We start from the raw sequence: 25,662 nt of genomic DNA, 5'->3' as shown, positions 1-25,662 counted from the left end.
TGAATTCTGACCCCCGGTAGTCAATGGAAGTCTTGCAGTTGAAATAGCACATATTCTGAGGCCATGTTTACACGAGGGAACTACTTTGAAATAGCTAAATTCAACTTAATAACTGCTGATTTTACAAAATCAAAATAGCATTTCCTTCCTATGCGGAAGCCTCGAAATGAGTCCAAGGCAGGGTCTGATATTGTGGATGCGCTATCTCGACTTAGAGCCCCAGGAAGCCCTAGGGAGTAATTCATTCGAATGACTCTGGGAGAGTAGTTATTGCGAAACAGCGGCAGCGGCGCGTCCACATGACCGCTATTTCAAAAGTAACGTTATTCTTCATGGAAAGCAGGAGTACGGCTTTAGAAACAAGCAGCCCCTTATTTTGAAATAACGGGCTTGGTTGTGTGGATGCTCCACTTATAAATTCAACCTAAGGGGGGTTATTTCAAAATAACGGCCTAGTGTAGACCAGGGCTGAGGGACCAATGGGGGTGGTAGAATTTGCTCCTTTAGGGCAATTTTAGCGTCAGATTGTGCTAAGTAGGCAGAAGTCCACCTGGAGGATGTATCTGAGGTATATCACATGGCCCCGGAAGAGTTCTGCATAATGCCTGGGCTTTCCTGGGCTAAGGGAGGGGTACATGCCCACCCCTGCCAAGGCATGATGTTCTCAAGCCTCAGAGAAGATGTAACATTTTGGACATTCTAAAGTAAAAATCCGATGTCCAAGCATTATATTATGGTGTTAGAGCTTACCGGTAAATGTCCGAGAAGAGAGGAGACGCTATCAGATACATAAATAATAATCCCGTCAGTGGTAAGTGCAATGAGAAATCCATCTAATGCCTAGTGATAAAAGGCAGGGAAAAAAATAAGAATGTACCTGAACTTTAAATACAATATAAAGGTGATTTTGCCCCTCCCCCAAAGCGATGTCTCTAAGGATATGTCTAGACTGCATGGCTCCATCAACGGAGCCATGTAGATTAGGTTTCTAGACATAGGGAAATGAAGCAGTGATTTAAATAATCGCCGCTTCATTTACATCAAAATGGCTGCCATGCTGTGCCGATCAGCTGTTTGGCAGCACAGCGCGGTAGTCTGGATGCTTTGCAGTCGACAAAGGAAACCCCTGTCAACCACCCCAGTAAACCTCATTCTATGAGGTTTCCCTTGTCGACTGCCAAGCGTCCAGACTACCGCGCTGTGCCGCCAAACAGCTGATCGGCACAGTGCGGCGGCCATTTTGATGTAAATGAAGCGGCGATTGTTTAAATCACCGCTTCATTTCCCTATGTCTAGAAACCTAATCTACATGGCTCCGTCAACAGAGCCATGTAGTCTAGACATACCCTAACAGTCTGCAACCAACACACATCCACTGTGCTTCAGCATAGGATGAATACTAAACATGGCGTCTCGTTCAGGGTCCTTCCAGCTAATGACTTTCCCGGGAACATTAATTCAACTTGCATTTCGCAGCCATGGAATCCTGATATAACATGAAGCAAGATACAGGACACCTGGGGCCTCTCTCGAGGCCCATACAATCCTGCTGACTGGGGTGATGCCGATGGAGCAAGTTACGCAATCGTTAACCCGCTGATGAACACTAAATGCCATCCTGGCAAGCACAGGATGGAAACGACAGACACACACAGACGGTGCAACGGCCGCCCACGAGATTTTAAAAGGGATCGATTTTGCTTTGCACCGTGGAACCGATGATTGAAACGATCGTTTTTTAGCTTAGTTTGGTTTCTCTCTCTCATCTCCGGCGGCTGCTTCTCCTTCTCCCTTGCTCTAGGACTGTGTGGCTGGGTGAGTGCTACTGAGCTAGCAAGGCCCAAAAGCATCTGAGCTTGCACGAGGGGGAACTCGCACTGCAGCTGAAGTTCTCTTTCCCTTCGTTCTGCGTCAGTGTGTTTCCTTCCTGCATTACCAGCCCATTCCCCTCTTCTTCTGCACCAGCAAGGTCAGGAACATCTTATCTTTGGCTAGCACAACAAACAAAGCAATCTCCTCCAAAGCCTCGCTGTGTAGTTTAGCTCACGGGGAGCAGGGCTGGATGGTTAGGCACTATCCATTCTCCCTTTCCCCATCACTTCATCTCACTCGCTCTGCCCTCGCTAATCAAAAGAAAAGGGCCAAACTGTCTCAGCGCAGATTAGCAAACCGGCCTGGCGTATGAATGGCCCCCTTGCAGCAAGCGCTGTTCCAAACTCCTCTCATGGCCGCTGCTCAGGCTGGGGGCTGTTTTGGTTCAACCGAAAACGTGGGACTAGTTGGGTGAGAGCAACTCCCGGAAAGAACGAGCAGATTTTTTCACCCATGACGCCCGGGTGAAAAGGACTAACCAAGACACTGCAATGCCACCCCACCGGTGCCCTTAACAGTGCCACTGCCTTCCCAGGATGGGCGAACGCGCCGCCGTTGCGGCATGCTACACGGAACCCGGCGCAGGCTTCTTGCAGAACATCTCAGCTCCTCTACAGCCCGTGTCTCTCCTCGCTAGGAACGCTGGGGCGAGAGCCAGGGTCTTGCTCCTTTGCGAGTGTCACTGAAGGCATTCAGGAGCGGCCGGAGGCCGGCTGTGGCAGCTGGCGCCCCAGGCGAAAGGCGTGATCGGCGCCCCCGCCTGCACGGCCGTCAATGGCCGTGACATCATCATCGGGTGCCCGGGCCAGCGGCGCCATAGGCAACTGCCTAGTTCACCTAGGCTCACAGGCCACCCCTGAAAGCATTACTGGCAAAAGGAGTGGGATTCGCAGGGCCCGGTTTAGCCACAAAACAGGCAAGGCATGGGACACGCAACAGCAGTGTGGACTTTTCCACCCTGCCCTCCGACGGGCTTCAGGCTACACCTGGGAGGCAGCGGGTTCTCTGCTGAGACTGTCAGCTCGGTTGACTGTTCTGTGAGGGGGGTCCTGCCCTTTTCCTCCCCCCACTGCATTTGCATAAGAACATAAGAACAGCCATACTGAGTCAGACCAAAGATCCATCTAGCCCAATGTCCTGTGTTCCAATGCCAGATGCCCCGGAGGGAGTGAACAGAACAGGGAATCATCAAGTGACCCCCTCCCCTGTCACCCATTTCCGGCCCAGACAAACAGAAGCTAGGGACACCATTCCTACCCATCCTGGCTAATAGCCAGTGATGGACCTATCCTTCATGAATTTATCTAGCTCCTTTTAGAACCCCATTAAAGTCCTGGGCTTCACAACATCCTCTGGCAAGGAGTTCCACAGGTTGACCGTGCACTGACTGAAGAAAAACTTCCTTTTGTTTTAAATCTGCTATGTATTCATTTCATTTGGCAACCCTTAGTTTGCCACCCGTTCAAAGCCAGACAAGGTTGATAGTGACAGAGAATTGTTTATCGTCCATAAACTCTGTACGAGGCAGGGACTGTCTTTTTATTCTGAGTTCGTACAACCAGGACCTGCCCCATGAGTGAAGCTCCCAAGCCCATCCCGCAAACAATAAGAGGAACAGTAATAATCCGACAACAGTCAAGGCTCTCCAGGCATGAGCTACGTGGTCTCAGTCTTTGCTAGTGCAATGCCTGAGAGAGAAAAGGCACCGTACGTCTGAGCCCTCCAGTGCCCTGCCCTCATAAATCTTTCATTTCTTCTCACCTCTAACATCAACTGGGTGAACTCCTCATTGCTAAGAAACGAAGGCTTCCAGTCTTGCCTAATCTCACAGGCCTCGGTCTGTGCTGTGATTTCTGAAAGAGAAAACAGCAGAGGAGTGACAGGACTCACTTCAGTCGGGTTGCTTTTCATTTCTGAGGTAACCCTAGACCTTTCCCGAAGGGCTCCGATGGACTTCACCTTCCGGGGCCCTCCTAAATAGAAGTCTCGGGTCCATTGTTGTACGGCTGTCACTGGGAAGATCAAGAAAAGGGGCAGATATAAAGGAGGTGTGAGAAGAAATAGTTTTAAAATGAAGGTCAGGGCCTGAATTCTGTGGTCAGAGTAAACTCCTCTCAGAGCGCAAGGTTACTTCAGACTAAGAGAGCTACGGTTGGCAGAAATACTTGACCTCAGATCTGAAATTACCTCCCAAGGAGGGAGAATTACTCAATTCATGGTGCTGTCCACACCTATTCAGGGCAGATGCAGCACAGGTGGCCACCTGAGGCATCCCCTAGCCCTTGTGAGGCCAGACGCCAGCTGTCCCTTGTTCAGCTGGTGGGTGACATACTCCATAAGGCTCCAAGCAACTGGATATGGAAATACCTTCCCCCCACATGACACAAAGTTCTTCTGAGGCCTTTGCCTGGTAGCCACTGGCTTGCTCTGCTTGGTGCGTAACCTCAGCTCCTGCGCAGAGGGATGAGGGATAGCCCTGAAGTGAGTCCTCTGGTGCCCTTTCCCCTAGGGTCTGTCTAGACTGCATCCTTCTGTCAGCAGAGGGATGCAGATTAGGCAGGTCGACATCGCAAATGAAGTGGGGATTTAAATATCCCGTGCCTAATTTGCATAAAAATGGCCACCGTTTTTGCCAACTCAGCACTTTGTCGGCAAAAAGCAGCAGTTTAGAGGGGGATCTGTGGAGAAAACATGCCTTTTTCGACAGATCCTGTAAACCTCCTTGCAGGAGGCAAGGGAAAAAGGCGTTCTTTCTTGACAGATCCCCCTTTAGACTGCCGCTTTTTGCAGACAAAGTGCTGAGTCGGCAAAACGGTGGCCATTTTTATGCAAATTAGGCACGGGATATTTAAATCCCCACTTTATTTGTAATGTCGACCTGCCTAATCTGCATCCCTCTGCCGACAGAAGGATGCAGTCTAGACATACCCCTACTGACAATCCAGGGAAGGTGGGGAGGAAAAACGAGTCTTGGCAGGTCTGTGGGGGAGAAGCGGGAGAAGGAAAGAAAGAGGTGGGAGTCAGGAGAAAGCAAACAGCAAAGGGGCCATGGGGAGGAAGAGATATGGGTGCAAAGAGTTTGCGGAGAGAGACCGGGTCACGGATCACATAGCAGGGTCCAGGACATCTGGGCGACAGGGAAGCGATGGAGAACTGGACACCAGAACCTAGCAGAGCAGCAAGGGAGGGAGAGAAGAGGCAGGGCAAAGAGGATTCAAGGCAGAGCAGAAGAGGCAATGGGATGACACAGAGAGGAACAAGGAATTAGAAAATGTAGAGGGGAGACAGGGACCTCCTTAGGCTTTATGGGGCTCTAGTGCTATTACATGGGTGCCTCATGGCAGCCCGGGGTAAGGATGGCCCTGACTGGGGAGCAAGGGACAAGGAGAGGGAAGCAAGCCAAGAGATGCAAGGAACTAGGGAGGGCAGAGGTGGGACTAGAATCTGTAATTAGACACCCGGCGAGGTTCTGGCCTAGGGTTGCACATTACAGCATCCGGCCCCCGAGAGGTATCTTGCCCACCCCGGCTAGAGGTTGAATTCTCTGATGCAGCGTTACACCACAAGCTGTGCCTGCCTGTTAAACCACAACCCCTCCCCCTCCTGCATCCCAACTCCCTCCCCCAGGTCACCATCCAAACCCTCTGCCCCCCCGCTACCCTGCCTGTGGTGTAACACTGCGTCGGAGAATTCAGCCTGTAGCCCAGGGCTGGGCAAGATTCCTCTCGCGGGCCGGATCTGGCTGGCCAAGCCACTGGAATCCGGCCCGTGGACACCCTGCCAGGACCCTCAGGCACGAAGCAGCCGCTGCTTTCAACCCAGGGCTGCTGCATGTGGCTCTCTGCTCTGGAGGGAGGGAGGGAGAAGGCTTCGTGTGCTCTCTCCACCCCCAGCCTAATCCTCAGCTCCTATTGGTTGGAAACAACTGGCCAACAGGAATGGACCTCAGCCAATCTCTCAGCTCCTATTGGCTTGAAACAACCAGCCAATAGGAGCTGCAAGATTGGCCTGGGGTGTGGGGGCAGCGCAAGCCTCTCCCCACTCCTGGAGCTGAGAGCCACATGGAGGGAGTAGGATGCAGTTTTACCCAATCTGGGGCTGCATCAGGCAGGGTGCCCAGCCTGCCTTGGGGGTGCTGCAGGTCACCATCCAAAACCTCTGCACCCCCCTTCCCCAGGTCACAACTCCCTCCCAGACCCTGTACCCCCCCCACAAGCCTCCCCCAGGCCAGAATCCTCTCCTGCACCCCGACCCCTTCCCTCACCCTGCACCCCAACCTCCTGACCCAGATCACAACCCCCTCCCTTACCCAGACTCCCTCTTAGACCTCACATTGTCATCTGCACCCCAGTCCCTTACCCCATGTGCCCTTCTGCACCCAACCTCCATTCTAGACCCCGCACTTCCTCCACAGAAAAGTGCAGATCTTGGCCACTTTCCAAAACTTTGGAGTGGCCCCCTACCAAAAATTATTGCCTCCTCCTGCTCTAGCCTCCCCTGCGGCCCCAGTCTGGCTAGGATGCCTTCCTCTCCTCACCGCGGTGCTGTTTTGCCACTCAGTGTCCCTGTTCTCACCAGAAATGGAGGGCTAGCCAACTGCTCTGATGACCCCCTTTGCAATTCTTCCGGGAGGCTGGCAAGAGCAGGCCGAGCGCTATCCAATACCTTTCTGTTTCTGCAAGAAGTCAATGGTCCGCTGCAATATTGTGGACTTGTCCATCTTGAGAGGGTGGCCATGACCCTGCAGCATTGTGCAGAGCTCTTTGATGAGGACATTGAACTGGTCTCGCCTTTTCTTTTCAGATTTGTTGCGTGATGCCCTGGTTGGTCAAAGCACAAACACCATTAAGGAAAGCAAGGGGGCTACGTCTTGATCCTACAAGCTGATGAGCAGCTCAGACTGAGGCTACATCTACACGACCTCCGTCATCAATACTCTGAGATCGATCCACCAGCAGTCGATTTAGTAGGTCTAGTGAAGACCTGTCAAATCAATCACAAGTCGTTCTTTTTTACTCTACCCTGGATGAGACACCACAGTAATTCAACGTAAGGTAGGTTGACTCCAGCTATGTTATTCATGTAGCTAGAGTTGGTAGCTTAGGTCAACTTTCTCTGGTATTGTAGCCTGAGCAAATTACGATAGCACATGCTTAACTTTAAGCACATGAACAGTTCTATGGGCTTCAATAGGTCTACTCAGATGCTTAGAGCTAAATGTATTTTTGAGAACTTTGCTGGATTGGGCCCAGAGTACCCAGCAGGTCACAGCAGGATCAAGCTCAGAAAGAACAAGGAACATCTGGAAGTTGGAAAAGTCATGTATATTCTTTGGAGTAAATACATTTGTTTATTCAGGGGATTTGGTTGGTTGGTTTGGGGTGTTTTTTTTAAACCCGAGCAGTTTAATTTTTTTCGTTTGCTGCCAATTTAAAAGGAATATTTTAAATATTGCTTTGAGTCAAACCAAAAACAATTGTTTCAATTTTCTAGTAAATCAAAAAGTTGAAACAAATGTAACATCAAGTTAAACGAAACATTTTTGTGACGATAAAAATAAAAAAGTTTCAATTTTGACCCATTTAAAATTAAAAATAAAGTCTTCTTTAAAGTAAAATAAAAAAGTTGTCATTTCAAACTGAAAAATTGAAATGTTTCACTTTCTCCAAATTTTTTGTGTTACTGAAACAATTCAGTGAAACAGACATGAATTTACAAAACATTTTGATGTCACCAAACCTGTACTTTTCAGACAAAAAAAAGTTTCATAGGAAAAATTTCACCCATTACACACATTATTTTCAAAGAAGCCTCTGAAATTGCACCCACAACTGAGTATACTTATAGTTTTCCAAGTAGTTTCTTTATGCCTGTATTTTTGCACAATGTGTGCCAAACCAGGTGAGAGACCAAGTTCCTGCTTTCAGCATGCAAGTGTAGCATGCACACACCAGTTTGTGCCCAGAAAAACTTGGCTGTGAAAAAACTGCACAAAACTTGAGGCCCCACAATAGTTTGAAAATCTGAACTGAGCAGTACCGTGATATGTGAAGAAACCACACACCAACTTCCAACCTGCCCTGAGTATGGTTAAGAAGGTTTTAATCACGTTTTCCCCTTTGGTAAAATCAATAGTAAAGCAGGAAGCGTGCCCATGTGCAATCTCTAGCATAAGAGTCCACTTCATGCTACTATCACAAATAACCCTACTATGCAGCAGCCAGGCGCCAGTTGTAATTAAAACCTTTGACAAATGTATTTCTCTCGGCAAGCGCGTCTCATCTGGAAGTTTGGAACACGTATTATAGAAAGCCCACACAGGTTCAGATTTAGAATCAAACACCCCACACCAGATTTGGGGGGGGGGAGTCTCAGACCCACTTACTTGGGCACATTTGTATTTGGAGTGAAAGTCCAAAGAAAAATTAGAAAGGTCACAGTTTTATTAAGAGAGATGAATTCACATCCGGAGTTAATCTGGAACCTCCTTTAAGCTTCACAGAAAAACCATCCTCCAACAAGGTATTAAATCAAACCAGTGAAATCTCCAACGAGGAGCAGTGAATCATCATAACAAACAGGAATGAGATGATCAGTGATCCTGAGGGCAAGAGAGTGTGACCTAGCAATCTCAGAGCGTCGATTAGCCTCTCCTTGGGCATCAGCTACACCTCTGGGTGATGAAAGAGGCTGCATATTTGTCCCTGCGCTAACTCTGACATATAAAGAATGCAATCTGGCTAACTGGGATCTGGCTAATTCAGTGGGAGTTTTGCCTTTCACATCCACAGTAGGTGAATGAGGCTCCAAACAGAATTCCAATCACCATGCAAGCAAATCTTGTTACATTTCCACGTACAAGAGCGATTTAATGCACACCGCCCCAAAGGCTCCGTGCGCCCTTCCCTACCTCTTTGCCCTGTCCTTCTCATCTTCATCCATCAGCTCGTTTACACGACACAGGGTTCTGGAAGGAAAAAAGCAAGGGTTACCTCCTTTAAGACCTGGGAAGCGTTGTCCAATTACACTGAACTTGGCAAGTCGGAACGGTTGACTCTCATGCTCAAAATAATTAAAACCCAGGTTATTCATTTAGTTTCTCTCCAAACCTTCCCCTACTTTGATGGTGCACTTCCTTGTACCCAGAATACTCAGCATTGAGAAGTGATAATGGGCTAGCCCTCAAAAGGCATCGCAATACTTCTGTGCAGAAAAAAAATTATGAAATACATTCTAGGGCAAATTCTGCCCAGAGATTCGCGTATTTATCTGAGCACAAGGAGGGCCGAGGGGACGTTTTGCATAGTTAAAAAGGAGAGCCAGTTTCAGCATAGGGTCCGTGCCAGTCTGTGCTAGCACAAGGTGCTGTTGCTGGTACAGGTTTGACCTCTCTGGTCCGGCAACAGCTGGCAGAACCACGGATGTTCCTGGACCAGAGAACCTCAGCAGCTGGGAGCAGGGGCTGGCATGGAATTCGGCGGCAGAGGGGCTGATGGCTGTCCAGGTCTGGAGCCAGGAGTGGAGCTGGGCCAGCGGCTGGAGTCCAGCTAGGGCTGGGAATGGAGCCGGGCTGGCGGCCAGGGGGCCAGCATTGTCCTCCCCTGGACCAGCAAACTCCCTTGTTCGAGACCAGTCAGGTCCCGAGGGTGCTGGTCCAGGGAGGTCCAAGCTGTAAACCCCCCAGGATGGAACTGCAGTGGTGGAAAGTAGCTGAGCCCTCCCTTGCAGTAGAAGGATGAGGGGGGAACAGGCAGCCAGTGCAGTCCATAAAGGGAGTGGCATTCAGCAACAAGAAGGCAGTCGAGCCTGCCAAGGTATTCAAAGGGCCACTGAAGAAAATGAAAACACTGGCCCTGACTTCAGTGGGCTTTGCATCAGGCTCCTTGTGCATCACCCCAGCAGCCGCCTGACATGGTAAATTCATAGAGGAAACCCATGGAGGTTGGGTCCATCAATGGCTATTAGCCAGGATGGGTAGGGAGGGTGTCCCTGGCCTGTTTGTCAGGGTTGGGAATGGCCGACAGCGGTCGGATCACGTGATGATTCCCGGTGCTGTTCCCTCCCTCTGGGGCAACTGGAGTTGGCCACTGTCAGCCGACAGGACACCGGGCTAGATGGACCCTTGGTCTGACCCAGCCTGGCCGCTCTTATGTTCTTAAGTTCATGGTAAATGGCTGTACACTAAAGCTGTTGCCCACCTGGCATTAAACCTGGGAGAGGGTGGCGACAGCTCCTGGCCTCCCTGGGGCACAGGGAAGTGTCATTGGCGCCTCTTCGTACCATGTGAGGTGGGTCTAGGCCCTGGGCGTTATTTTATTCTACGTCCTTCCACTGCCCAGGTCAGGGCCGCAGGGCCTGACAGCTGCCGCCAGGAGCACTGCGCACTGGATCTGGATGAAGTGGTGGAAAATTGAACACCAGGGTAACGTCTTCACTGGCAATTTACTGCCTGTGACTCAGATTGGGCAATCCGGATTCAGTCACATTCCAGAGCTGGACAACCCCGCCCCGACCATCCCACGTCCTTCGTCTCCCAGAGACAGGCTTGGCCAGGTCACAGCCCGCCTCCCGGTGCTCCAAAACCAGCCCCCAAATCGACAGGAATCTACTCCCGTCATGGACTTCAGCAGGCAATCAGCATCCATGCTGCTCGCCAGTATTTTTGATGGCAAGCCCCTGGCACTACCCCCGGTGCCCCCAGGGACATGCTGGATTGGACCGATCCAAATATTTTCCTCTGCTGTGTGCCAGCTCCAACCCCAAATGACACCATAGAGCTGCCCACAGCTCAGAGGGAAAAGATGCTGCCTGCATTAAACCGGGGATTTTCCAACTCTGCGTAGCCTCCTCTCCCCTGATCAGGAACACCCCTCACCGCAAGAGGCAAACTGGGCAAAGGGAATGAACAAAAGGATTAATTTCTTCCCAAAAGGTAACGGCACATCACAAGAAGGGAGTGGTTCCAGGTCACACAGTGCCCCGAGCCACTGACCGCACACAACCGAATCAGAAATCACCCACTTTACTCCTCAGATCCATCGGCGCAGACGGACAGGGGAAGGTAAACACTTCTTATCACCATGTAAACAGAGATGAGGCAAAATTAATCCTTCCCGGGAGAACACATTCAGTTAACCCACCCCTGTACTGCGACTAGCAGGCAGCAGCTAATAAAAGCTGACAAGTTCTATCACACTTAAGAAAATGCTCCCTGTTAACCTGTCAAAGCTCAGCAAAGCCTCCAAGGGCCAAAGATAATGGGTCACATTCTGGGCTCATTCACACCACATGCAACTCCTCTAACTCCAGTTACCCAAAGCCCTCATCTAGACCAGTGTTTCTCAACCAGCGGTATGAGTACCCTTAGGGGCTACTCGAGAGAGGTCCGGAGGGTACATCAACGCAAGTGAAATCTAGAGAAAACAGAATTTTTGTTTTAAGTTTTACAGCTCCTTTATTATTTTTGTACTTTTTATACCCAAAAATGTCACCACCCGCTTGACTACGATTAAGTTGTTTAAACAAATGTGTTGCAATGGTAGAAAAACATGGTGGCTGTGTCTAGACTGGCCAGTTTTTCCGGAAAATCAGCCGCTTTTCCGGAAAAACTTGCCAGCTGTCTACACTGGCCGCTTGAATTTCCGCAAAAGCACTGACTTCCTACTGTCTTGGTTTTTCATCGGCTCCCCCGGGGTTCAAAGGGCAGGTCTACACTGCGCAGCTGTTTCGGGATGCCGGAGTATCCCAAAATAGCTATCTCGAGTCTTCACAGCAAGCCTGTTCTTTCAGGCTCGCTATTCTGATGTCCTTGTAAACTTCATTCTACGAGGAGTAAGGGACGTTTTGGAATAGCGATTTATTTTGAAATTTGGCACTGTGTAGACAGTGCCAAATGATGAAATAAGCTATTTCGAAATAGCACTGAAATAAGATACACAATGTGCATAGCTCCAATTGCGTATCTTATTTCGAGTTACAGTGCAGTGTAGACACACCCTTGAGAGTTTGGACCTGAAAGAAGGGGACAGTTGCTTCCTACGCAGACACTGAAAGAGCATTTCCTGTCTCCTCCTGGCCAGAGACACATCTGTATTTGTAACTATGTAGGAGGATGTGGGAGGAGGGTAGGGAGGGGACTGAAAAGGTGTTTGCCATAGTGCATGGAGAGAGATTCCTCAGGAACCCGTTCGGACAGGGGTTTAGCTAAACTATCTGGCCCACAGGGTGGGAAAAAGTTGCACCAAAACAGTGAAGTTCAAGACAGTTTATGGTGTGTTCTTGTGACAAGCAGTCATGGCTCTGAGTCTATTTTATACCGGCTTTACTCATTCTTCCAGCCAAAACTTTGCCCTCAGATCTCCATGTTCATCTCTCAGCACGAGCGTAAATATGCATCCAAAGATGGACTTGGACTCCTTTTACATGATCACCACTCTCCAACTGCTCTTGAGGTAAAAGCTCATGAGCTCTCAGCTTCATTTTAAGTCCAAAGATTTTAATTCTTTTAATTTTTCTTTTCCTCACACCTTCTTATCCCTTTGCCATGAACATTATTTCTCAATTGCCCAATTTTGTCATCTCTCTTCTTTCCGCAAGTCATTGGTAGTCCCCACAAAAGCCGAGAGCTGAGACTTTTCTTGTTTCAAAGGAGAGAAGTTCACACACAAAAAACCCCACTCTGAGTACAGCTGAACCCACGATAATTTCAGGGTCATCATCGACAACGATGATAATCGGTTGGCTTATCAAACTTAGAGACTATTTCATCCCACCAAGCTGTTCAAGTTGTCAGCTCTGTTCTATAGCCCAGTGATGCGCAACCCACAGGTCGCAACCCTCAAAGGGGTCACGGATGTCTTCCTGGGGGGTCACAATGCTTAGATCCAGCTGGCTGGGGGTTGGTAGATGTGCGGCGCGGCACTTAGATCCAGCTGGTCGGGGGCTGGGCCCAGCAGTTGGAGGCCCCTGCGGCGCAGGGGTCGCAGATCAAATAAGGTTGCACACCACTGCTATAGCCTCACGGTTCTTCTGTTTGCTCTTATCACTGAGCCTAGAGAATCAATTTCAGATGCAGTAACAAGCTCCTGACATTGCCATTCAGTACAAATTGGCAAAATAGGAAGATGAACCATTGACAATGTCTATATCTTGGGTATATGAAGAAAAAAGCAGTTTGTTCATGGTCCACCTTAGTTCAAAGCATTTCAACTGGAGACACAATGACAAGGCTGGTCCAAGCACTGACATTGCTTTTGGTGGATGTAAAGTATGTACCTTGTGAAAAGCAGACGAGAAAGATTTGGGGATTGAAAATAAGGGCTCTCTGCTGAATACCATGAGTAACACAGACAGAAAGCCAACAATATTAAGCAATTGTGAGTATACACTGAAAAGGAAGAGGGAGTCTATAAGTAACTTGAGACAAATCAAACTCCAGTTCATTAGCGCCACGCTCTTTTATGTCATCAGGTCTGCATTGAGAATTTAATTCAGGGAACTTGTTCAATTGCAGCTCTCTCTTGGGGACTCAGAGACCTCCTGAAGAATAGCAGTACACGAGAAAGCCATTCAAAGCTTATGTTGAGTTCTTTCCATGTTGTATGTTTTAATAATTGAACCTATGTTAGCTTTGTTACTGTTTCCCGTTTGGAACACGTAATTTCAGAATCACACAGACACAGCTTTATGCAACGACTGGTGAAACCGCAATGAAACTGCAGCTGAAAACACCACCTACATAACAAGTGTCAGTATGATGGGTCTAACACTCCTAATCTTCACTTACATCATCTTTATACCAATTTATCTGCTTTTACTTCAATGGAATTATTACCGGTTTATCCTAGCAGGAGAGGAGAATGAGACCGCAATGTATTTATGTTCTCTTGCTGACCTATAAATAGTATAGTACTTCTGCTCTTAGCTGAAATGGCTTATATCTCCATTAACTTTATTTTTGCAAACTGTCTTAGGGCACAGCTACACAGCAGGGCTAAACTCGAATTAAGCTACGCAACTTCAGCTACATCAACTGTGTATCTTAAGTCGAAATAGCTTAACTCATTTTTTGGCACTGTCTACACAGTAGGAAGATAACAGAAGAACACTCTTCCTTTGACTTCCCTTACTCCTCATGAAATGAGGGTTACAGGAGTCGGAATAAAAAGTCCTCCAGCTCAACATGATTTCGAAATAAAGTCTTGTAATGTAGTCGCGCTCTTTGTTATTTTGGAATAACGTCAGTTATCCTGACATAACACTGCTGTGTAGAAATAGCCTTAAAGACTAGACCTCCGGATGGATGAACCACCCAGAAATTCTCCTGAAGTTCAAGCATTTTGGAGCTATATGTGCATATTATTTTTAATGTCGAGAAAAGTTTTTATGCCCTTGATTAACTTAGTGGGACAAAAAAGGGGTAGGGGATCAGAATAGGCTGGTTGTGGATTTTACTCGAATTTTCCAAAAAATGTAATTTTGGGCTGAGGCCACAATTAGAAAAATTCAGCCAAAGTGAGGAATTTCCCCCAAGTCGTGACTCAAACCAAAGGGTTATAAGGAAGCCTTCTCTGGTTGTCTCTGCAGAGAAGTTTCCATCAGCCTCTACAGGTGGCAATCTTCTGCATCAGCCTTAACAGCTGAATAAAGAGCAGCTTCGTCTCCAGCAATAATACCTAGCTCTTAAACAGCACTTTGCATGGGTGTATCTCAATGCACTTTAAGAAGGAGATAAGTAGAGTTATCGCTCTGTTACAGACATGCCAGTTTCAGCCTTGGGGAAGCTGGTGGGGGGTACCAGGCTGCTCCTTGGGAGTCAGGGCCAGGACTCAAACCAACAGCCCCAGGGTGCTGGAGGCAAATGCCCTAGGCACAAGAGAGAGCCACCACTTGTCCAAAGCCAACCAGCAGCTCAGCTGCAGAGAACAGACCACATCTCTCCTGAGGGTAAGTGCATGCTCTGCTCAAGATGCTTTAGGTAACGAGCCAAGTCTACACTAGGGGAGAAAGTCGACCTAAGACACGCAACTCCAGCTATGTGAATAGCGAAGCTGGAGTCAAAGTACATTGGTTCGAATTTCTGTGGCGTATCCACTGTGCGAGGTCAATGGGAGAAACTCTCCTGTTGACTTCCCTTACTTCTCATGATCCAGTGGAGCACTGTAGCTGATGGGACTGTGATCAGTGGTTGATTTAGCCAGTCCTTACTAGACCTGCCTAATCAAACCCCGGGAGATTGATCTCTACAGTGTCAATCTCCCGGTAAGTGGACACAAGACAATAATCTGTTGACGTCTAGCAGGCCTGAATTAAGAGTAATGCACTACAATCTATACCACTACAAAGTGGATGTGAAAATTCAGGTTTGTATATCCATCTTGTACATGCATAAACAATTACACAAGATGCATGGCTCTGGACAATTAAGCTCCATGTGCCTATCCTTATGGGATACAGCCAACAATAGTCAGAGATAGTTTGAATCAACAAGAGACCAAGACAGCAGTAGGTGAAAGAAAAGAAAAGTCTAAAAATCAATACAAATGTCTTAAATGTATAGGCCATGAAAGAATGAATGCTTTTTGCAAGATGCAGCAGAATGGTGAGCTGTAAAAAGACCAGAAAGGGTTCTCTTAAAGACAAAATATTCTTAACTGGATTAAGCACTTCAGAGCTACATTTAGTACTAAGTGCCCCGTGTCTTGTAAGATGGAGCTAAATATAGTACTCGGAATACTTAAGAATAGTATCATAAGGGTTATGGCTAATCTTAATGGCGGCAGACTAGCAGCAGAATACTGTAGGTTTCTTATAAGATGGTTCCGTCTGTAACTATTTAAAACAATTACATCTTTTACTTAAACTAGATCAATAATCAGAGGGATCAAGATTTGTTTCTGGGCAACTGAACAACCTCCCCTGAAAGGCTCAGAACGATTCCGGAACCTCTCTGAGTGCAGGAATGCAGCAACAAGATAACTCTGTCGTCAGACCCCCGCAATTTGTTATTTTGTGCTGGTACCTGCAGAGAAATGTGGATTTCATCAGTCTTGCAGCCCTCAGAGGAGAAGAAGTTCTCACTCCACCCCTCCAAGTTGTCTCTCCCTATTATCACCAGAAGAGTTTAGAAAACAGGCCATTTTTAAGGGTACATTACATTTTAGAATCTTCACAGTGTTTCAAGTCATTTCAAGGGTTTCAGAAAGGGGACTACAGCAGGCCAGTTATAATAAGATACAGGTGACTCCCCAGTAGCTCAATGAATAGCTGAAATGCTGTTTCATGCTAGTGGCAATATACTGGCATAATCAACCCCCATAGCCTGCCAAAAAATAACATAATCCCTTTGCTTTGCAGAACTTAAAAAAATAACATCTCTGCTTGTCTGAATTCAGGAGACATCCGGGTCTGTGGAGCTTTGGCTGCAGAAATGTATATTTATTAGTGTACTGCAGTCTGCAAATCAGCAATTAATATAACCCACAGGGACAAACAGTAGTCCTGTGGCTCCCTACGGTACGTCTACACAGCAACATGATTTCGAAATAACTAGTGTTATTTCCAAATATCTTAGTCCGCGTCTACACAGCCGGCAGTTATTTCGAAATAATGTCGAAATGCTGTCAAGCTGGAGGACTGCTTACTCCAACTCTTGCAACCCTCATTGGATGAGGAGTAAGGGGAGTCAGAGAAGAGTGCTCTATTTTGAAATAAGTGGTGTATAGACTCTCCCTATTTCGAAATAAGCTACAGAATTGATGTAGCTCAATTTGTGTAGCTTCTTTTCCAGTTACGCCCTGCTATGTAGACGCACCCAAATATATAGTATCATGAGCTTTCGTGGATAAATCCCACTTCATCAGCTAAGCTGGGCACGAAAGCTCATGATACTACATATACATTTTTGTTAGTCTCTAAGGTGTCACAGGACTACTTGTTGTTTTTAAAGTTACAGACTAGCATGGCTGTCCACTGGGCCAAAGTATAATAGCATCTTGAAAATCACTGTTTCCTGTTAATGGAACACTAGGGCAATTAAGGATGTTCCTACAAACATCTTCTGGTTGGGATTTTATACCTTGACCATCCACATGGTTATGCACGTGCTTAATTTTACACACATCATTAGCTTCTTCTTGGCTTAGCTGAATAGTTGGCTGTAGCGATCATTTACCATTTGATCCATTCTTATGCAGCTACAAGGGCTTGATGTCCTGAGAGTCCAACCTCAGACTTGAGTTAGTTCCATTGAGCTTGTGATAAAGCCTACCTTGAGCCTTAATTATATGCACGGAGTAGTCCCTTGACTTCAGTGGCACCATTCACGGCCTGTGCAGCTTAGTGCCTATGTAAATCTTTGCAGGATCAGAATCTCAGGTAGTATTTGGCAGGTGAGGGAAGCATTGGCATTCTAGTATTTACACTGTGAAAAGAGATTTCATTTACTACAATGAGCCCTTGTAAATAACAGCGAGACAACAGTGATGTCTGTTATTGGACAAATTCTGTTGGTGAAAGACGAGCTTTTGAGCTTACACACAGAACAGTTCTTCGGGTCCTCACCAAGGCTCCCTTTCATTTTTCCATCTGGGTGCAGAATACATTTTGTTGTGTGCACCGAGGCATGTGTGGACGTGCACCACCCGTAGAAACACAGTGCTGCTGACTGTGGGTGCTTTGCTCATCAGCTGGGTGGCATTTGAACCTCTCCTGAGTGACTGCCCAAGTATTCAGTTTACAGGCCATCCTGGTCCTCGCCCATCTGACTCTAATATCCTGGGACCAACACAACCACAGCACAGTGAACATGTAAATAACGTGTTTTGAGGGGCTGCCCACAAATGCAGGGTGCAGAGCTTTGCAGCACAGTGTGGTGCTACAACAAATCAGAGAGTTGATGGCATTCCCAGCAAAAGCTTTGATATGTCTGCTTGCTGTTTCATTCTTCTTCAGGCAACCAGAGGGAATGACTGTGGTTGACGGCTACACAACTGATTTCATTTTTAAAAGTCTGAATTTAACTTTTTCAGCCAAGTGTTACCAATTCAATGAGGTGAACGTGAATGGCATCTGGAAGCCAGACAGTGCTTCCACATCTCTATGGTTGTTTCGCACTAAAAGTCGTCGTATGGAGCATACACGTGAGAGCGTTAAAATCAGCTGCCTACCATTTGCAGATCCTGCAGCTGTAACTAGCCTCTTGCCCATCCCAAAAGAGGGCAGGCTAGAGTGTCAGGCAGTCGCAAGGAAAAGAGGCTCTCTCTCTCTCTCTCTCTCTCTCTCTCTCTCTCTCTCTCTCTCTCTCTCTCTCATCTCTGAGACACAAATTCCTAAAAGCACATGGCCTCCTAACCAACAACCAACAGCAACCAGCCTACAACCAATCACAACCGACAGCACATAACAGCGTGACAAGTCTCCTCAGCAACATTACCCGTGGGCTCTCCTCCCGGCCCCATCAGAACTGCAGGACACTTTCCAGCAATACAGGCGGGAACACAAGGCAAAAAATGGAGGATTAAAATTATGGCACTAATCCAAATGAGGTGGGGCACAGAGGCATCAACTTTTTTTTTTTATTATTTTATTCTCTCCTTCAGCTTCCCGGTATCTTTCCTTTCATTTCCGCCTGTTGTTTTCTTCACTCTTCCTGTCTTCTGTGTCTCCCCCCCCCGTTTACTGACATTTTGTAAAAAACATTTTTATGAGCAAATTCCAGAGTACTGCCCTTTTCCCTTCTCTGTTCCCATTGGCTCTTATCTCACCTGCCCTCCTCCCTAATGTCTCTTCCACTTTCTTCTTGACTGATGCTCTTTCTGCTTGTTCTCTTCTCTCCTTTTCCAGGGTATCTTCCGTCTTCATCTACCTCCATTCCAGGATGACTGTCACAGATACACTGATAAAAAAGCACCTGATGTCCTGGTCTCTCTGCTCTGTGGGGTCTAACATCCGATCTAGCCTGTGGCATCAGTATACAGTTGTATGCCACGAAGGCAGCTATTTCAATAACAAATATCAATATAAGTTGGAATGTACAGGCAAGGGAATGAACACTTATGCAAAATTAATGTTGCAAGACAAAGAAACAATACGAGTTCTGATTCTATACTGTTGTTAGTTTCTTGTAACTGGGGTAATTGGAACCTACTCTTCTCCGCTTGATCAGGAATCTAAATGTAACTTGTTACCTGTGACAGCTTTCTGGCTACATTCATTATAACACTCTGAAGTGGCTTCTAAGAGGTGACCAAAGAAAATGGATCAGACAAAACAATCAAAGCAATAAAAGGCTGTTTGGGAACACAGTGTTTCAAAGCAGAATGGAAATGAAAGATACAGAGATACGCAACGGTGTTTTTTTTCCCCCCAGTGTATGCTGTGGTCTGACAATAAAAAGAAAAAAGGGACTAGAAATATGAACAGACACATTTGAAAAAAAAAAAGGGAAAGCATTGTGTTCTGGGGGACTTTAGATCCTCAGGTAAACAACTGAACAACCTTGTTCTGCTACACTAATTTACTAAACCTTGTAGAGCTACAATGTTGGAACAACCATTTAAAGAATTTACAGAGATTCTGGTATTTATTTTATTGGGTCTATCAATTTGCCTAATACCTTCCTAAAATTCTGAAAATGTGCCAAGATGGAAAACTGCTGAATCAAACGCCGAGGATAGCACAAAACGACGCTGTAATTCCACAGGCATGACCTGCCCCGGGATGTAAGCGTGCGTGAGAAATGTGCTCCTTCAAGGTCCGAGATGATCTCCTCAACTCACTGAAGGCCACTCTGACTGACAGCGAGATAATGTATCTACGTTGCACTGTCAGAGAATAACGGTGCCATTCACAACCCCCCCCTTCACCCAGCTCTGCACCTCATCAGGAAGTTGAATCTCCGCATCTTGGTAATTACGGCCGCGTTCTGGATCCCTGAGCCCGGCATGGTGAACGCCTCAGGGCCCGGGAGGGAGAGTCCGTCTCGGTCCTCGTAGAGTGTGTAGCACTGGCAGAACAACCGCAGCAAGTGGGCTAAAGCAGCGCCTGCCTCGTCCTCCAACCCCTCCCCTCCACAGTGCAGAGTGAGCCAACACCGAGTGCTGTTCCGTGGGATTCAAGGTGCAAGGCCTCTGCAGGGCTTCGCTGCAGCTTCTCCACTCCAGGCTCAGCAAAAACTGCATGGGACCCCGCTACATTTACATCCTTCTGTGCTCCTGCCTTGGGATAAGGTGACAGAGAAGTCCTGTTTCACGCACCTCGTGCCAATCTGAGCGTCCGGACGAGGGATCAGTAGCTCTTTCCGTCAGGAGATCTCAAGGCTCAGTGTCATTTCCTCTAGTCCGGGCTGTCCTTACCCAGAATATGCAGCTGTGTAGGGTCCCCCAAAATTTGGGGCACCCCCCGAATGTCCACCCACCTGCCTCTTCCTAATCTTTGTTTTGTGGCGCTGCTCCTCACAAGTGAAGAAATGTGCCAGAGCTATTAGCAGAACACTGAACCTGTGAAAGAGCCATTCACCTGGTAATGAAGCGTTTCACGGGCATTTACCAACCCCCGGTGCAGACTGTCTGCACCTGAATGTACTGTGTTCGTCCACAGGCCCTCAGGTAAAATTTGCATTACAACTAGTTCTTGAGTGTATGGCTGAAGATTATAAAATCACAGCTCTAAAAAATCTTCTACCCCCTTCAGGCTGTGGTCGGGCCTAGACGCACCAGTTTAATAGCACTGCGTGGGCTCCCATAAATCCTGCCTTTAGTTTACAGATGGGGAAAATGGGCACAGAGAGGGGAAGTGACTTGACCAATGTCACCCGACAAGCCAGTGGCAGCTCTGGGAAATAGAGTCCAGGCAACACTGCCTCTGAAACCTACATTTACTCTCACGCATTTACCAAACCTGACCAGTGGGATGCCTGCTGCCCGCACCGTTCCACAAATTATCCTTCACTTGACCTGCATGAGACAGAGGCCAAATTCTCTGCTGCTGTAATTCCTGCCACAGAGAACGTGTCTGTTTGCTCCCTCAGCAAGAGGCAATCCTGGCCTTAAGGTACCACTAGTAGAGATGATCCATTGTATTAATCTCTTCATAAGATTAGTAACACAAACCTCCCCCGCCTCCCCAGCCCTCAGTCGGGAATAAGTAAGAAATAAATCTACTTATATCTTTTCAGAGGACATTCTGTATGAAATGAAATCTTGGTTGCCTCAGAGTTCACCTACTCTTGTGGCCTATTTCCAAACAGATCCCATAACACTGGCACAATTATTTCCTCCACAGCGTACCATGATATCAATAATGGAGTATTACAAAACCAGGCTGAAAACTAGCATCAAGAGTAAATAAACTATTATGCAATAAAGACGTTGGACTTGATTCTCTCCTGATTTATGCCATTGTAAATGAGGAGTAACTACATTAAAGTCCATGACATAACACCAGTGTAAAACCTCTACAGGCGACCCCCGACTTACGATCACCTGACTAATGACTCCCCGCATTTACAACCATTTTTTTCCATGCGAGATAGCTCCTAAGACCCCCCAATATATGTCCGCAGCTCGCATTTACGACAGCATACGACACAGACTCCACGCACCATCCCAAAACAAGTAACGCATAAAGTTAGTCAGACTTCCCAGGCAGCAGCTGCTGCTTGAACTGTGTGCGTCTCCACCACATCGGGTCTTCACTTTTCTGTTATTTTTGAGCATTATTTGAATGATTTAGTTTAGTTTTCCTCCATTTCCGTAGTCAATTTTGGTATTTTTAGGGTATGAAATGGGTCTGCCATTTATAACATTGCACCTATGGGAAATAAGGGTTTGACTTACAACAGCTCGACTTATGACTGTTCTCCAGGAACCAATTAGGTCGTAAGTGCAGGGGTTCCCTGTATACGTAAAAACAGACATTGGTGTCTTTCCTACAAGCGTCCTCAGAGAAAAAGCAGAATACAAACAGCTTGCTTCCTTACATGGAATGGTTTCCCGAGTTTTCGCTGAACTACAGGAAATTCTTTATATCCTTTAGAGAGAACTGGGGCATGTGGGTTTTCATACAAATGTTTCCAACAGTATAAAAAGCGAGTGAGAGAGAGAAAAACAACACAGAAAATGTAATGAGCAGAATTCCTCCTAAATAGGATGTTGTGCAAAATTTCCCACAAAGTATCTACTGCTCATAACAATTTGGTTTCGTTTAAACAGCGACCCCGCTGTGCGAAAATAGATGTTTTTAATGCCGGGCAATTTGGAAAAAGAAATATTCAGCACAATACTTACCAGTCGCCGTGCTGGCGACATGCAAGGAGGACACCACATTGGCTGACCTGCTGACCGCCTACATTCAATAACCACTCCTAATGCAGGAATTTGATAAGAAAGTCAGAAGGGTGCTGTGGCTTTCTGTTGTGCTTTGACGCGCTCTGGTATCCCATTCACTGAGCTGGCCAAACACAAAACTAACAGCAACAAAGGGTTAACATGGCAACTGACAGTCATGGAAAGTGGCTCCTCTAAGCTGAATAAAGATAAAAATGCACTAAGCCAGATTCTGCGTATAATTATAGGTAGAATTTCAGCATATATTTCCACTGGTTCCAATGCTGGGGTTTCCATGGAAAAACACAACCTGGATGTTGTATATTGGGATTGAAGAAGGTAACACGTATCTCTCTATTTTTTCAGACTCTTTCTCCCGGTTTGCTTGCTCGGCCTACTCTTCACACGCTGGAATAACAAAGCAGGTGGGAGGCGTGTTCGTTTCTAAAGGAAACCAACGCTCACAATGAAGACAGTGATGTTATCTCCTAGAATCCTAGAATCCCAGGGCTGGAAGAGACCTCAGGAGGTCATCAAGTCCAGCTCCCTGCCCAAAGCAGGACCAACCACAACTCAATCAGCCCAGCCGGGACTTAGTCAAGCCAGGACTTAAAAACCTCTAGGAATGGAGATTCCACCACCTCCCTAGGTAAGAAAACTTCACCATCCTCCTCGTAAAATACTTTTTCCTAATATCCAACCTAGACCTCCTCCGACGTCATTCTTACAGAACTGTAAGATACTCCTTTCTGCCCTCTCACAATATGCTCTCTTTTTAGGACTCTTTTTGTAACCTCCCAAAGGAGATGGAGACAGCTGGCAGACACTGTATCCTATTCTAGTCAAAATCAGTGAGGTCGCTTGTCTTCTAGAAATCTTTTTGGTGCCACTCTCTAGGGCTGGGTTGTTTATTAAACCCCATTCAGACTTGTGTCTATGTGGCAAGGTTCCCCGTCTGACGCGCCGAATGGCATTTCTTGTAACTTGTCCTTACCTACTAAGGGTGAACTTCACCCTTGTGCAAAGGCCCGGCACAATGTCTATGAACCACTCAAGCCCCATCCAAACCCTATTTTAGGCCTTGTGCTGTTCCTCCTCATGCAACAATAAAGCACATTTAGGCATTTAATAATTCTAGAAACCCACACGCCCCTTTTGTAAGGCTAAAGGCCAGAGAACGCGTCGCCTCAGCAACACAATGAGTTGCACCCACTCTACAACTGAAGAGACACTTCTGAACAAAGTAGATATAAATACATAAAACCTTCAAAACTGCTTCATTTCCTGCAAAATCTGATTTTTGTTACATATTGGGAACAGTTCTCTAATGGCTCCTAACCAGGCTGTTATAATAACAGATTTCTGATCTGATACATAGTTTCCCTCTTGTAACATATAGTACACAGACATGGGGCAGTTTTTCAAAGGCATAAGGGGCATGATATTAGATGGGAAGTTTATTTTGCATACATTTTTATTTCGTGTTTTAATTAGCCCTTTAATCTAAAAATGCAACACTAGCATTAATGTCCTCAGCAGCCCTCTTTCTATGCTATGCCTATTAAATTGTACAATTTCTTTCTTTCTTTTTCTTCACCGGGGCATAAAATACGTTTCAGATGTTGCAGGGTGACATTGCTGAAGATGCGAGCAACATGCTTTGTGTTTGCTGTACTATGCTCAAGGTTTCCAATAACAGAGCTGATGTGAACTTATTTTAACCCTCCTCCCTTCCAATCCATTCCTTGCATACCAAATCTTGGAGGCTAGGAGTGAGCCAAACATGCAGGAGCAAGAAAATTTAGGCTCCAATCCTACAAATTCCTCTGCCCCTGAATCATAGAATCCCAGAACTGGAAGGGACCTTGAGAGGTCATCGAGTCCAGTCCCCTGCCCTCACGGCAGGACCAAGCACCATCATCCCTGAGAGGTGTCTGTCCAACCAGCTCTTAAATATCTCCAGTGATGGAGATTCCACAACCTCCCTGGGCAATTTATTCCAGTGTTTCACCACCCTGACAGTTAGGAAGCTTTTCCTAATGGTCAATCTAAACCTCCCTTGCTGTAGTTTAAGCCCATTGCTTCTTGTTCTATCCTCAGAGGCCAAGATGAACAATTTTTCTCCCTCCTCCTTGTAACACCCTTTTAGATACTTGAAAACAGCTACCATGCCCCCTCTCAGTCTTCTCTTTTCTAAACTAAACAAGCCCAGTTCTTTCAGTCTTTCCTCATAGCTCATGTTTTCTAGACCTTTAACCATTTTTGTTGCTCTTCTCCAGACCTTCTCCCATTTCTCCACATCTTTCTTGAAATGCGGTGCCTAGAGCTGGACACAGTGGGGTCCATCTGAGGCCTACTCAGCACAGGGTAGAACAGAAGAATGAGCACTCGTGTCTTGCTCACAATACACCTATTAATGCATCCCAGAATCATGTTCAAAGATGTTTCCGTGTGGGCACAGGATCTGTTCACACCAAGCAGCTAGCAGGATGAAGGCCTTAGTGATTTTCTAAGAGTACGGATTGCCCGTCTGAACTACCATGGCCTCTATTAATCAACAGAACAGGTTTGGCTCAAACAGTCATTGAGTAACTTACCCCTTGCTCCTCCACACAACCTCACAAACGTGCCTGGGCTACACGTGAACCCCCACAGCCAATCTCTTCCCCAGCCTGCCGGCCGTGGCAGAAGTGAGGCATGCTTTTACATTTCCTGCAAGTCAGGAATTCCCTCCTGAAGCAAGTTTGCCAGAGTCCTCAGACAGCTGCGTTGAGAACAAAACCCGTCTATTTTCAACTGATCTTGTCCTGACCTACTCTGGGCTCCTTCCTTGCTTTGCATCCTTAATCGCCCTTTGACTGTTATTGGGCATTAAACTGAGTCTCAGGATCCTATCGTGCTGCCTGTTGCAGAGCTGCTGAGTTTTGTTCCATGATGTGACATCCTGCACTCGGGATGTTAAATCTCGGTTAGTTGAATAGCTGATTAACCTCATGAATTCGTATCGGTTAGTTGACTATTCTATTGTCCCTGGGTAGTCCCCCCGTCAGGGGAAGCGGGGGGGGGGGGGGGTAGGGGGGAAGTTGGAGCTCCCAGACCCAGCATGAGCAGGAACAGAGCTGAGCTGCCTGCTGGCCTGGTTCCTAAAACACTTTAAATGTAGGTCCAGGACCCATAGCAAGCCGGGTCTGAGCTGGGGGGTTGGCCAGCCTGCTAAAAAATTTACTGGAGGAGGTGAGGTGGGGTGGGGGGAGATAATCCATGTAGTCTATGGCATTAACCTGTAAACTTTTGTTAATCGGTTAATCAGCTACTCCATTACATCCCTACCCTGCACTTTAGTGTCTGTTGTACAACCTTTAACTGCTGTGTCATAAGCTCATTATAAACTGATGCAATCATAATTTTCTCTTCCACAGTGCTTCCTACCAGAGCCCTTTACAGACATCAGTTAGGCCCCAAAATT

At 46.9% G+C, this 25,662-nt stretch overlaps 1 protein-coding gene across 3 annotated transcripts in view; it reads right to left on the bottom strand.

Moving 5' to 3' along the window:
* The window catches only part of LOC102448866 (PAS domain containing repressor 1), a 100,519-nt gene that overhangs the window by 55,903 nt on the left and 18,954 nt on the right, over positions 1 to 25,662 (bottom strand). For 2 of the 3 annotated variants that reach the window (XM_075941107.1, XM_075941106.1), the window contains exons 2-5: positions 8,783 to 8,839; positions 6,538 to 6,692; positions 3,634 to 3,725; positions 751 to 840 (exon numbers count right to left, since the gene is read on the bottom strand). In XM_075941107.1, coding sequence (XP_075797222.1) covers positions 751 to 840; positions 3,634 to 3,725; positions 6,538 to 6,692; positions 8,783 to 8,814 — 369 coding nt within the window. In that variant the 5' untranslated portion in view covers positions 8,815 to 8,839. Of the gene's footprint in view, positions 1 to 750; positions 841 to 3,633; positions 3,726 to 6,537; positions 6,693 to 8,782; positions 8,840 to 25,662 lie in introns of those variants that run through there. The other variant, XM_075941108.1, reaches the window with a different exon arrangement.

This window comes from Pelodiscus sinensis, chromosome 13 (genome assembly GCF_049634645.1).
Source record: "Pelodiscus sinensis isolate JC-2024 chromosome 13, ASM4963464v1, whole genome shotgun sequence".
Taxonomy (NCBI): domain Eukaryota; kingdom Metazoa; phylum Chordata; order Testudines; family Trionychidae; genus Pelodiscus; species Pelodiscus sinensis.
Note: the sequence above shows the minus strand (reverse complement) of the source record. Positions and strands in the feature narration are given on the sequence as shown.